This window comes from Puma concolor, chromosome C2 (genome assembly GCF_028749965.1).
Source record: "Puma concolor isolate L17-30 chromosome C2, mPumCon1.1.hap2, whole genome shotgun sequence".
Classification (NCBI taxonomy): Eukaryota; Metazoa; Chordata; class Mammalia; order Carnivora; family Felidae; genus Puma; species Puma concolor.
In genome coordinates this window covers 87,259,952-87,272,284 of record NC_141675.1, presented here as the reverse complement: position 1 = coordinate 87,272,284, position 12,333 = coordinate 87,259,952, and the positions used below count along the sequence as shown (strand labels likewise).

General features: G+C 45.1%; 2 protein-coding genes across 3 annotated transcripts in view; one reads left to right on the top strand and one right to left on the bottom strand.

The window, feature by feature from the left end:
- NCBP2 (nuclear cap binding protein subunit 2) overlaps positions 1–10,685 on the bottom strand; it is a 37,656-nt gene extending 26,971 nt beyond the window's left edge. The window contains exons 1-4 of one of the 2 annotated variants that reach the window (XM_025913964.2): positions 10,521–10,685; positions 5,107–5,288; positions 2,117–2,255; positions 1,533–1,600 (exon numbers count right to left, since the gene is read on the bottom strand). In XM_025913964.2, the coding sequence (XP_025769749.1) occupies positions 1,533–1,600; positions 2,117–2,255; positions 5,107–5,288; positions 10,521–10,598 (467 nt within the window). In that variant the 5' untranslated portion in view covers positions 10,599–10,685. Of the gene's footprint in view, positions 1–292; positions 1,601–2,116; positions 2,256–5,106; positions 5,289–10,520 lie in introns of those variants that run through there. The other variant, XM_025913963.2, reaches the window with a different exon arrangement.
- A 75-nt stretch (positions 10,686–10,760) lies between these two features.
- On the top strand, positions 10,761–11,565 carry NCBP2AS2 (NCBP2 antisense 2 (head to head)). The gene has a single exon (XM_025913740.2). It carries the CDS (start codon positions 10,828–10,830, stop codon positions 11,125–11,127), a length of 300 nt encoding a protein of 99 aa, XP_025769525.1. The 5' UTR covers positions 10,761–10,827; the 3' UTR covers positions 11,128–11,565.
- The last annotated feature ends 768 nt before the right edge of the window (positions 11,566–12,333 follow it).

The window sequence follows — 12,333 nt, the reverse complement described above, 5'->3', positions numbered from 1 at the left end:
TTGGGAGAGTGACGCTCTTGTCACGACAAAGCTCATTTATGAACAGTGACCAGTGTAAGCTCTAAGCAGCTGACCCAACAGTGTCCAACAGAATCTTCTGCAGTGATGGCAATGTTCATATTTGCATGCACTACAACAGCCGCTACCCCCATGTGACTCATGAGCTCGCTATTAGACATGTAAATTCTGCACATTACTCAAATATTCCAGAGGAAGAGTTCCAATGTCTCTCTTTATAGGTGATGGGCAGAGATGATAACTTGGTTCAACAATTCAAAAAGGAACCACTGTCTGTGGAAATCTGAGTTACGTTTTACTACAACATTATAAAATACGTTAATTCAAAGTACAGCGTAAAAGAAATATTTCAAATGAAGAGTGTTATGTCTTCATTAAACATCTGCAAATTATGCACTTACAGCTAGTCATAGCTCTTAATCCAAGTAATCAACTTGAACTTAATGAGAGAACCTATACTTTAATGTGAAAGATGTTCCTATTAAGGTACTTCATCTCCAACTCTCACAAACCTTAGAAGTTAGGAGATACTTTGTTGATAGATGAGAAAATTTCACTTATATGTCAGGGAAAAGTATATTAGACTAACAGTTACATTAGAGAAATCAACTTATGCCTTATGAATACAAAATAAATTTTGTAGACTCCCTTCTCTAAACTGTCCAGGCTCTGACACTCCGTAAGCACAATTAAGGAAAAAACAAGACAGACTTCAGTATGAGAATTAGCCAAAACACATTTCCTGAGGGAAGCAATTCTGATTGTTCTTGTTATGTGTTCTCTTGATCTTCAAGCCCTTTTTAAACCCAGTCCATCCCTAACATCATTCTGAAAACAAATCAGTCTGATGCATAAACCCTTCTGTAGCTCTAAGTAAAACACATCTTTTGAAAAATGTATAAAATAATAAATACTCAAGTCTTAATACATATAGCATATAAGCTGGTGGTATCCCCTGGCTTACAGTCTAAGGCTTACTTTTGCTCCAACAATTTAGGAAGTTGCCCTGACTCCTAAATTTGCCTTTAGAGATTAGAACTCAACCCAGAAACAAATGTAGTTGTCAGACTTCTAAACAGAACAAAGCTGTACAACATAGCAAAGCCCCATTTATTACATTTTGTCTCCTGCAAACCTAATTTTTAATAATTCCAGGCCCCAGTGTAGACTGTGATCGTACTATCCATTTAAAAATTTTTCCATCTTCCTAAAAGAAGTGTGGTGTTTGGGGCTGACAGATCAACATCGTAGATTGAATCTGTTGCCATGGAACACAAATTCTGACCTGGTAACCTGACACATGGCCAAGATTGTAAGACTATAGATTTAAAGGCATTCTTTTGGATTCTGTCCTTTAATAGTTTTCAAAGGAAAACCAGGAAAAGGCTTCCAGCTCAGAAGAGACCTTGATCAAAGCATGGTACAAGTGGACAGGTTTGTAGACCTTGGGTAATGCATGGCAAATTGAACAGGCCAAAGGACTGAGTTTTCACGATGGGGCTCTCACCACTCACTGGTTTTGGGCCAGTTTTCCATAGCCTCCTCTCCCAGCGTCATAGTCCTGACGATACTCATCTCGTACCTTAATTGAAAAGAACACAAGTTACATTATAGAGAAGATTGGGGTAGCAAATAAAGTAAGTTCTACACCCAACGTGGGGCTTGAACTCACAACCAAGACCAAGAATTACATCTCTACTGACTGAGCCAGCCAAGTGCCCCTACTAACAGTTTTTTACCAAACATTATGCTCATACTCTTTCACCAGCATTCAAAAGTAGCATACTCCAAAGATTACTCAAGTTAGGCTATTTTTTAAAATAAAAACTCAGAACTTATTTCAGTGCATTTTCCTTTTGTTCTAGACACTTGCAGGTACAAAATATCTAGGCCCTGGCAGAAGTCCAATAATGGTTGCTTGTGAAAATGTATACAATCTATAATTTACCAATCCTAATGGTTAGTTTTCAGATTCCCTTCAAGCGAGGGTTATAGGCACAAAGTTATTTTCTACAAGAGCAAACACAAACTGACAAAATCTTGTCACTAGGACTGAAATCCCAGGCAAACCCTGAGCCAAGAGAACCTTCCTGCATACCTGGCCCCCAGATCGCCCACGGCCATACTGCCTGCCCTCCTTAAAGCCTGCGTCCCAGTCTGTGCGAATGATCCGGTCATCCAGACGAGTTCCATTTATGTACCTCATGGCATTTTCTGCATCTGCTCTTGAATAGTATCTTAAGTGGAAGTATTAAGGAACACTATATAGCATTTCTCCAAACATTTTTAGAAATACGGGAAACATCTAAATGAAGCTGAGATAAGAAAGAATACAAAAACAAATCCAACCAGATAGATTTCAGAGACAGACAAGCTTGTTTGAGGTTGGTCCAAAAGCACTTACAGGGTCAACTAAGATTTATCCAGGACTACTGACTGAGATTTCCTGGAGAATCTTGCCGATAATGATTTGGTCCCACTGTCCCCATATTTTGGTTTGTAAAGTATAAATATGTTCAGTGCAGGTTTGGATCACAAACTGCACACTTCTTATCCAAAGAAACAAAAGCATCCAAATCTGAAACTGTATATTCAACAACCTTAATAAAAAGATTACAGTGCATACGGAATTGCCATTGCATTTCATTAGAAGGAAAGGCTCTATCAGGTTAGTTGTTTCCAAATCTATTTAATTAGGTCTACTAAATCTATCTTTGGAGTGGTATTAAAAAAAAAAAAAAAAATCTCCAGGGACACTTGGATGGCTCAAACATCCAACTCTTGATTTCAGCTCAGTTCATGATTTCATGGATCGTGAGTTCGAGGCCCACGTGGGGCTCCATGCTGAGAGTTGGGGAGCCTTCTTGGGATTCTCTCTCTCCCTCTCTGCTCTTCCCCTGCTCATGCGCATGCTCTCTCAAACTAAATTAACATTAAAAATCTATATATTAAAAAAACCTCCATAAGCAATTATGATCATTGGCTGGGTTCAGGGAAATGCTGATCTAGATTTTTTCCCATGTCTTTTTTTTTTTTTTTTTAAGGCTTATTTTGAGAGAGCGAGCAAAAACATGCACAAGCAGGGAAGGGGCAGAGAAAGGGAGAGAGGAAGAGAGAATCCCAAGCAGACTCTGCACTGTCAGCATAGAGCCCGAAGCTGGGTTCAGTCTCACAAGCCACAAGATCATGACCTGAGCAGAGTCAGATGCTTAACTGACTGAGTCACCCAGGCGCCCCTTTCCCTCTAGGTCTTTAATTACACAGGTAAGGAAGCACTTGCAGAAATTCCAGTGTCCAACACCTACACTGCTGGCACATAATAGGCATTCAATAACTTTTTTGCTGAATGAATGAGAAAAGGGCAAACTGAGAGAAACCACTGTCCACAGCAGCCTTTCCTTTGGGTATTTGCTATTATGATTGTGAATCTCTGACCTACAAGACAGATGCAAAAGCATTCCAATTCTCAGACTGATTATTAATTATAAGGTAGATTTTCTTTGCTTTTTGTGTTCTCGTTCTCCCTGTGAAGAGGCAGATATAAAATCTGAGCACTCTTGTCCTCTGTGACTGACAGGAGAATGGAAGAAGCTTGCAGAGCCTAGAAATCAAATACCAAAATCACAAGTTTGGAATAGGTTAAGTAGGGCTTCCATTTCAAGCTGACAGAGTGAGCATATTCCTCATTTCCTTCTCAAGACCCAATTAAAATGACAGAAAAGATACACCCAAAGAACAGAAAAGGCCATCAGGAAACCAGAGATTCAACAAAAGCTGATGGAAGACTGCTGATGAAAGAAAGTCACAGTTTGAAATATTCTTGAAGGAGCTTAAAGGAGACAGCAAACACATGAGGCTCTCAAAAGTGTGAGACAGCAAACGGTTTAATTAAAGGTCTATATGTGGGAAGACGACCCGGTAGCAGGAAGGCATTTAATCCTAGGCAAATAAAAAAAGAGTAACAGAATTCTGAACAAATTGGAGGAACTAGGGTTAGGGCAGTGTCTTTGATGTTAGTATGACAAAATAAAATCCCTTTCATACTAGCATTTGGGAAACCCACATATCCCAAAGGCAAGGCAGAAACTTGAAAGAGAAGATCTGCTGGGGTCTACAAAGTTAGCCTTAGCCTTTCCCTGATTATGATCAGAAACCTCCACCAGACATTTAAGGAAAATTTACAGCATAAATACAACCTGCCAAAAAGAAAAAAGAAATGGTAATTTGGGACACAAAAAAAAGTTTTTAAAAACACGCTGTTAGATCAAGTCTGGGAAATTTCTCAGAACATAAAGCAAAATGACCAAATACGAAAATATTGGGGAAAAACCCCCCAAATGATAAATCCAGGAAGTCCAACATTTATACAATTTCCAGAGAAGTAAATTTTGGTTTTGACCTATAAAATCAAGTTCTATATATCTACATGATGAAATATTATACAGCCATTAAAAAAGGTACACCTACATATGCTAACAAAACAATCTCTAAGGTAGAGGGCAAAAATTAGTGCATGCAGTATGCTACTACACATCCACAGGATCACTTCTGGAAAGATACCCAAGAGACTGGTAACAGTCTCTAGGTTTAGAATAGTACAGAGGTTTTCACTATACCCTTTGAACTTTTGGTCAGCTTTTGGTCAGCTTTCCACCCCCACCCCGCCCCCATTTTGAGTAGTCTTCACGCCCAGTGTGGGCGTGTAGCCCAACATGGGGCTTGAACTCACTACCCTGAACTCAAGACCTGAGCTGAGATCAAGAGTTGGACACAACCGAGCCACCCAGGTGCCCCCGCTTTGGACTTTTGTAAATATCACGAGCATATACTTTCAACAGATTGTTTCTTAAAGAATCGGTTATAAACAAAAGCATGGATTTCAGAACAGGATGTAAATGTTATCAGCTTTCACAATTCAAGAGTGTAGACACATTGGACAGGAAGTTAAGAGGGAGATGAAGGAAGAAGGAGAGGTTAAGTACAGGGATGCTAATTAGTGGATGGCCTCACTCAATTTTTCAACAGGTGACTAGCCACTCTAGGCCCACCCTCATCCAATAGCTTATGCCAGACACATAGGAAGGATACTCCACAAAGCAGAACCCACATGCTGTCTTCTTCATCTTATCCAGGCCCATAATGATTTTCTTTATGTCGCCACTTTTACTGAAAAGTTCATAGATTTGTTCTTCAGTTGTGTAAAAGGAAAGATTTCCAACATACAACGTACAGCTCTTCTTCAGTAATTTTTCCTGTTCTTCATTGTCACCCTGGAATTTCAAATAGAGAAAAAGTTAAGCAACACAATCTAAGAAGAGTCCTGCTTAAACAGTATTCAAAGTATGGCAATTAGTTCTGATTTGGGAATCAGCTTCTTTCTCATCATCCCAGTCTACCACAAATTCCTTGCCAAAAGGAGAGAGGGAGAGAGGGAGGGAGAGAGGGAGGGAGAGAGGGAGGGAGAGAGGGAGGGAGAGAGGGAGGGAGAGAGGGAGGGAGAGAGGGAGGGAGAGAGGGAGGGAGAGAGGGAGAGAGGGAGGGAGAGAGGGAGGGAGAGAGGGAGAGAGGGAGGGAGAGAGGGAGAGAGAGAGGGAGGGAAGGAGGGAGAGAGGGAGGGAAGGAGGGAGGGAGGGAGGGAGGGAGAGAGGGAGAGAGGGAGAGAGAGAGAGAGAGAGAGAGAGAGAGAGAGAGAGAGAGACAGGTGTTCACATTCTAGGAGGCACATCTGAAGGTCCAGACTGCTTCTAGGAGACAGCCACAACTTGAGTCATGTTGCACGTAGCCCTCCTGTAACACACTGCTCCCAATGGCATGCCTTTTCCCTGCACACTCCATATCCTCAGCATTAGATCCTTCTCTCATTGTTCAAGTTTAATACACTAGAAAGGTCTTTTTTTGTAGTGAAAAATAAATGCATTTTCAGACAGGGTATCCCTTATAATACTCTCCTAGAGAAGAGATGGTTTACATGCTCATAGATTTTTCTGAGTTTAGGAGAAAATGTAATAATCACTAAAAACGAGTGCTTATGTTCTTGACAGCCTTCCTAATTTGGAAGACAGGATGAAGCCAGAGACAGAAACATAACTGGCCTTCAGCCAACATACTTCACAATACTTGGGACTCATCATGGGCTAGATCTAGTATTTTATATGCCAGCATAGAAACCAGTTGGCCATCTTGGATCTCCTCTTCTAGCCTCCACAATGCGGACAGATGCTGACTAAATAGAAGGCCTACCCACTGACCTGCTCTCAGGCTCTCAGGTTAAGGCTCTAACACCAACCATACAGTGGTATTCCAGTTTGGAAAGTGGCTGGGTAGATCCACACTCAGGACCCCAGAGCACTTTACCAAGAGGCCTCCCTTCTTCACTTACTACTCTCTATATAATGTTGATCCAGCTTCCTTCACTCTAAGAATAAGACTTTGCATTGCTGGTCTCTGAATGCTTTGTAGCACAGTGGTCAGACTAACAGATCTCATGTGATCACGTTCAGTGGTAGAACAGAGGAAAAGACAAACCATCTGAACTCACGTCAAGGGGAAAATGATGAGATAAATTATGGTACATCAATAAATATAAAACTATGCAGCCCCAAGAAAAAAGTAGAACCACATGCAGCGATAAGGAACATCTCCAAGATAGCACACTGAAAAAAGGTACAGAACAATGTGAAGGGTATGCTCCAAATTATTACTGTTTTTAATGTTTACTTATTTTTGAGAGAAGGACAGAGGATCCCAAGCTCTGCGCTGACAGCAGCAAGCTTGATGCCGGGCTCAAACCCATGAAACCACAAGATTCCAACCTGAGCTGAAGTTGGGGACTCAATGGACTGAGCCACCTAGATGCCTCCAAATTATTATTTTTTTAAGTATGAATATACATAGATCTCATACACAAGAAACAGGTATATCTTCCTCCAGGGACCACAGGCCAGAGACTTCCACCTATGAATCGCATTTAATTCTCAGAACTGAATGAGGTAGGTCCTTTTGAAAGAGAGAGTGTGTGAGCAGGGGAAGGTCAGAGAGGGGCAGAGCGAGAGAGAGCGAGCACGTACACGCAAGAGAGAAAATCCCATGCAGACTCTGAGCTGACAGTAAGGCTCAAACTCAGGAAGTGTTAGATCATGACCTGAGCTGAAACCAAGAGTTGGACGTTAACCAACTGAGCCACCCAGGTATCCCGAAGTAGGTCCTGTTTTATTATCCTATTTTACACCTGAGAAAAGACAGTTAAGTAATTAATTCAAGGTCATACAGCTACTCAGTAGTTGCAGCTGGAATCCAAACCCAGTCTTAGCCCCAATCCCATACTTCCTTAAAAAGTACACAGGACAAGTCATTCTACATTAAAAACAAGTTTTCGGGGCAGTTAAGCATCAGACAGATTAACGTGGCTCTATCAGTTAAGCGTCTCAGGTGGCTCAGTTAAGTGTCTGACTTCGTTTCAGGTCATGGTCTCACAGTTCGTGAGTTCGAGCCCTGTGTCAGGCTCTGTGCTGACAGCTCAGAACCTGGAGCCTGCTTCAGATTCTGTGTCTCCCTCTCTCTCTGTCCCTCCCCCACTCACACTCTGTCTCTCTCAAAAATAATAAACATTAAAAAATAAAAAGAGAGAGAGAGACAGAGACAGAGTGAGCAGGGAAGGGCAGAGAGAAGGAGACACAGAATCCAAAGCAGGCTCCAAGCTTTGAGCTGTCAGCACAAAGCCTGATGTGGGGCTTGAACTCATGAACCATGAGATCATGACCTGAGCTGAAGTTGGTCACTTAACCGACTGAGCCACCCCAGCACCCCTTTTAAAAATATGCCTGGGTGGCTCAGTCCATTAAGCATCCAACTTCAGCTCAGGTCATGATCTCACGGTTTGTGAGTTGGAGCCCCACATCGGGTTCTGTGCTGACAACTCAAGAGCCTGGAGCCTGCTTTGGATTCTGTGTCTCCCTCTCTCTCTCTCTGCCCCTCTCCCACTCCAAGTCTCTTTCTCTCTCAAGAATAAACATCAATTTTATTTATTTGTTTATTTATTGCTTGCATGCAAGAGTGGGGGAAGAGCAGCAAGAGAGGGAGAAAGAATCTCAAGCAGGCTCTGCGCTAACAGTGCTCTAACTCATGCAGGACTTGAACCCACAAACTGTGAGATCATGACCTGAGCTGAAATCAAGAGTTGGATATTCAACTGACCGGGCAACCCTGGTGCCCTGAGTTTTCAGAGCTTTGGAATGAGGCATTAAAGTAGATTCACCTTATTTGTATCACTGCTGTTACTGATTTATTAAAATTACCAGGAGGCCTTTTCTTAATTCTACTTTTCTCACACATGTAAGTAATCCAAACAAATAGCCTATTCCAAACAGCTACAGCTTAAGACAACTGTGGTGTAAGTACTTACTTAAGGAATATTCATGTGGGTTCCATTCAGGGAACACCAGAAATTCCTCATGATAGTATCTTACTACTATCTGAATAAAGTTACAGGTCCTTTAGACCGCACAGATGAGTAACAGAAAAAGTTGAAACTTTTCACAGTTTTAATCTCATAGGATACCTGAAATTCAAGATGGTTATGATGCAGGGAACTTTCTAAAGCAACGAGAATTGTAAAAGTGATAGAAGTGAAAATCTTGCTTGGCATATAGTAAGCATTTAAAAACGGCTGGCTTAGTGAATGAATTTAAGATCATCCTCAATTTGGCCTCAAAATTAACTTTTCCCTACCCTACTAACACATTTTTGCATTCTCCATGCCCACCCTCTTCTAATGTTTTATTTATTTTTGAGAAGGAGACAGAAGGCAAGGGGGTGGGGGAGACTGAGAGGAGGGAGATGGAGAGAGAGGGGGAAGGTGAGAGGGAGAGAGAGGGGGAAGGTGAGAGAGAGAGAGAGGGGGAAGGTGAGAGAGAGAGAGGGGGAAGGTGAGAGAGAGAGAGGGGGAAGGTGAGAGAGAGAGAGAGGGGGAAGGTGAGAGAGAGAGAGGGGGAAGGTGAGAGAGAGAGAGGGGGAAGGTGAGAGAGAGAGAGGGGGAAGGTGAGAGAGAGAGAGGGGGAAGGTGAGAGAGAGAGAGGGGGAAGGTGAGAGAGAGAGAGGGGGAAGGTGAGAGAGAGGGGGAAGGTGAGAGAGAGAGAGGGGGAAGGTGAGAGAGAGAGAGGGGGAAGGTGAGAGAGAGAGAGGGGGAAGGTGAGAGAGAGAGAGGGGGAAGGTGAGAGAGAGAAAGGGAGAGATGGAGGGGGAGAGGGGGAGGAGAGAGGCGGGAGGAAGAGAGAGAAATCTGAAACAGTCTCCAGGTTCTGAGCGGTCAGCACAGAGCCTGATGCAGGGCGAAGTTGGAGGCTTAACCGCCTAAACCAGCCAAGTACCCCTGCCCACATTCTTCTGAAAACACGTCCCTCCTTTCCTGTCACAAGCTGTCTTCCTTTTCTGAATCTTCACAGGATTCCCTTATCCTCACCATTTCTGCTCTAGATTATGATTACTTGCCACTATTTACAATCTCTATTAGAAGATTATAAACTCTAAGGGTACGGAAACAATATTCCCTCTCCCTCTAGGACTTAGTTTCGGCAACAGCACTTGATAAAAGTTTACGAAATAACCAGTGGTTGATGAGTGTTGCTCCACTTCAACACTGCCTCTGCTGATAATCAACAGCCCACCTTGAATATTTGCAGCCTTTCCTTTTCCCACAAACTAAAACCTCCCTCTTCTGAAACCCAGCAGTTCTCTGATCTGGACACCTAGACACTTAAAAGTGCCTAGCTGGGATGGTCCACCTTCCCACTCCGAGGCCTCCTTAAGGTTGGAGACAAGGCTGAACTTTGTGTCTCGCCAGCCCACTGCGCAGAACTTTGTAGGACCAATCTACTGTGCCAAGGAAGGAAAAGGCCACAACGACAAAAAGCTGATCTAACTTAAAATAAAAAAGCACTAGGGGCACCTGGGTGGCTCAGTCAGTTGAGCTTCCCACTCTTGATTTCAGCTCAGGTCATGATCCCAGGGTCACGGGATGGAGCCCCGCACTGGGCTCCCCGCTGGGCAGGGAGACAGCTTGGGATTCTTGCCCTCTCTTTCCCCCTCTGCAACTCTTCCCCGCTTCTGCTCCCTCTCTAAAAATTAAAAAAGTAATAAAAAGTCCCAGTACCTGGGTCAGGAAAGCGCCCCTCCATACTCCCTCCAGGTGTCAAAAGGACACCTTTTGCCCCTCATATCACAAAGTCACCTTCCCAAGCCATTGCCTGTGAAAACGCAAGCCACCGTTACTACTGCCGCTGGAACCCCTCTGCAGGGAGCAGCTGCAAGGGAAAGGAAAATGAGCCTCAAATTCTCTATGAGATAAGGGCATTCAGCCCTTTCAGCATCCGTTCCCCAGGAGGCACCGGGCCTCATTTCGCTTTTCGGGAAACCAAAGAATGGAAAACGACACAATGAGACAACAGTAAGCCGATTCTGGGCGTTCTGGCCCTGGGCCTTCCTTCTCGCGTCCCGGCCTCCCTCACCCGGAAGTGCTGGTCCCGGTACTGGCTCAGCTCCACGTAGGAGTCGCTGCGCAGCGCCTTCAGAAGGCCGCCGGACATAGTGCAGAGAGGTACACGAAGACGCCGCCACTCAGGGATCAACGAGGCAGCCGCGGCGGCGGCGGAAGCGGAAACGCGCTGAAGCGGCCGCAGAAGGTGGATATCCTATGGACCAATCCCTGCGCGGTAGTGTCGTCACGGGGCGGGGCGGGCGCAGACGTGGTCCGTTTTGGGGAGTCGTCGGTCGGAAGCAAGAGCTGTGGCCTCTGGGTTCCGGGTCGCTCCGAGAATGGTTCTTCGGCGGCTCTTGGCCGCGCTGCTCTACAGCCCGCAGCTGGTGGAGCGTCTGTCGGAGTCTAAGCCCATCCGGCGTGCGGCGCAGCTCACAGCCTTCGCACTGCTGCAGGCCCAGCTCCGCGGCCAGGACGCAGCCCGGCGCCTTCGAGCCCTTGCGGCTGGGCCCGCGGGTTCCCTAGGTCGCCGCGCTGCCCGCTTCAAAGACACCTTCACTCAGGAGCTGCGCCGCGGCCTCCGGGACCGCCCGGGGTCACCCCCGGGTAGCCAGAGGGGCCCAGGCGCAAACCCCTAAATCCACGCTGGGCCCGATCAAGGTCACCGGCTTTCCTTTCTGGGCTCGACACAGGCCTCGGCGGTAAGGAGTCACCATGGGCACTGTGCACGGCTTCGAATTCTGACTCAGATTGTCGGCCTTCTGGGGTTCCGTTCATCAGGGAGCCCAGGCCAAACCGACATCCCCGGTGAAGCCCTGTGATCCGACTGGACAATGTGAAGAAAGCCCCGAAGCCTGACAGAAGCAGACAGGCTGCGCCCTGATGTACCGTGTACAGAGAGCTATGAACCAAACCACAGCCGAAAGAGTGCCCTCTGCTAATGGGACTAAAACTCGTGCTAGATGCTGCTACCTCTACACTCACAGAGCAGCGCGCTACTTCCAGGGGGGGAGCATGGATGGAAGGACAAACCTGCAGCTGCCCAAATCCTCTGATTAAATGTATGAGCTGAGTAATGATGTGAGTGTGGTACTTCTCTGGCAAGATGGGCTAGGGTTCCTGGGGACTATGGGCCCATGGTAATACTAGTTAACGCATTTTGAATGCTTATTCTGTGCTGGCACTTGATAATTGCCCTCGTGTGGATTATCTCACACTTTACAACCACTTTCATATGAGGAAGTGTAGGTTACATCCTTACAGAGTGGGATGTGAATACATGAGTTTGATTCCAGGGCCTAAGTTCTTAATTACAAATCTCTGCAGCATTTACCCTGACCTTCAATGCCTGCCTTCACCCCAGGACCTTCTTCCTTCAGAAGTTACCACTGGGCGGTAGGACCACTGCCTACCATGGAACAAGCTGCCTGGATTCCTAGTCCCAGTTTTAGAGGGTTTGGGATACAATCAAGACTATGGCCCAGTTAATGGACCCGTGATTAGGAAATCCATGGTATACAGAAATGTCTTGTCATCTGAGGCTTCTGACTGAATTTCTGATTGCCTCTAGTTAGGCTCTACAGCTAATCATGCAATCTAGGGAATTTGAAGCCACAGGAGATGCTTTTAGGCTGGTGACCAGCAAGAATTTATATTTTGGCCTTTCTTATAGTCACAGAGAGGGAGCTGGATATGGCCAGAGACCTCCCATGGGGATGGAGAAGCTAAAGTAGCTTTCCTAATGTTCATGCTTCTGATTTGATATCCCATCAGAGGTGCTGCTATTTAATCCTCTCTGCGGCCAGAAGTTCCATGTCCTGATGACCAGAGTCCTGATTTGGCAT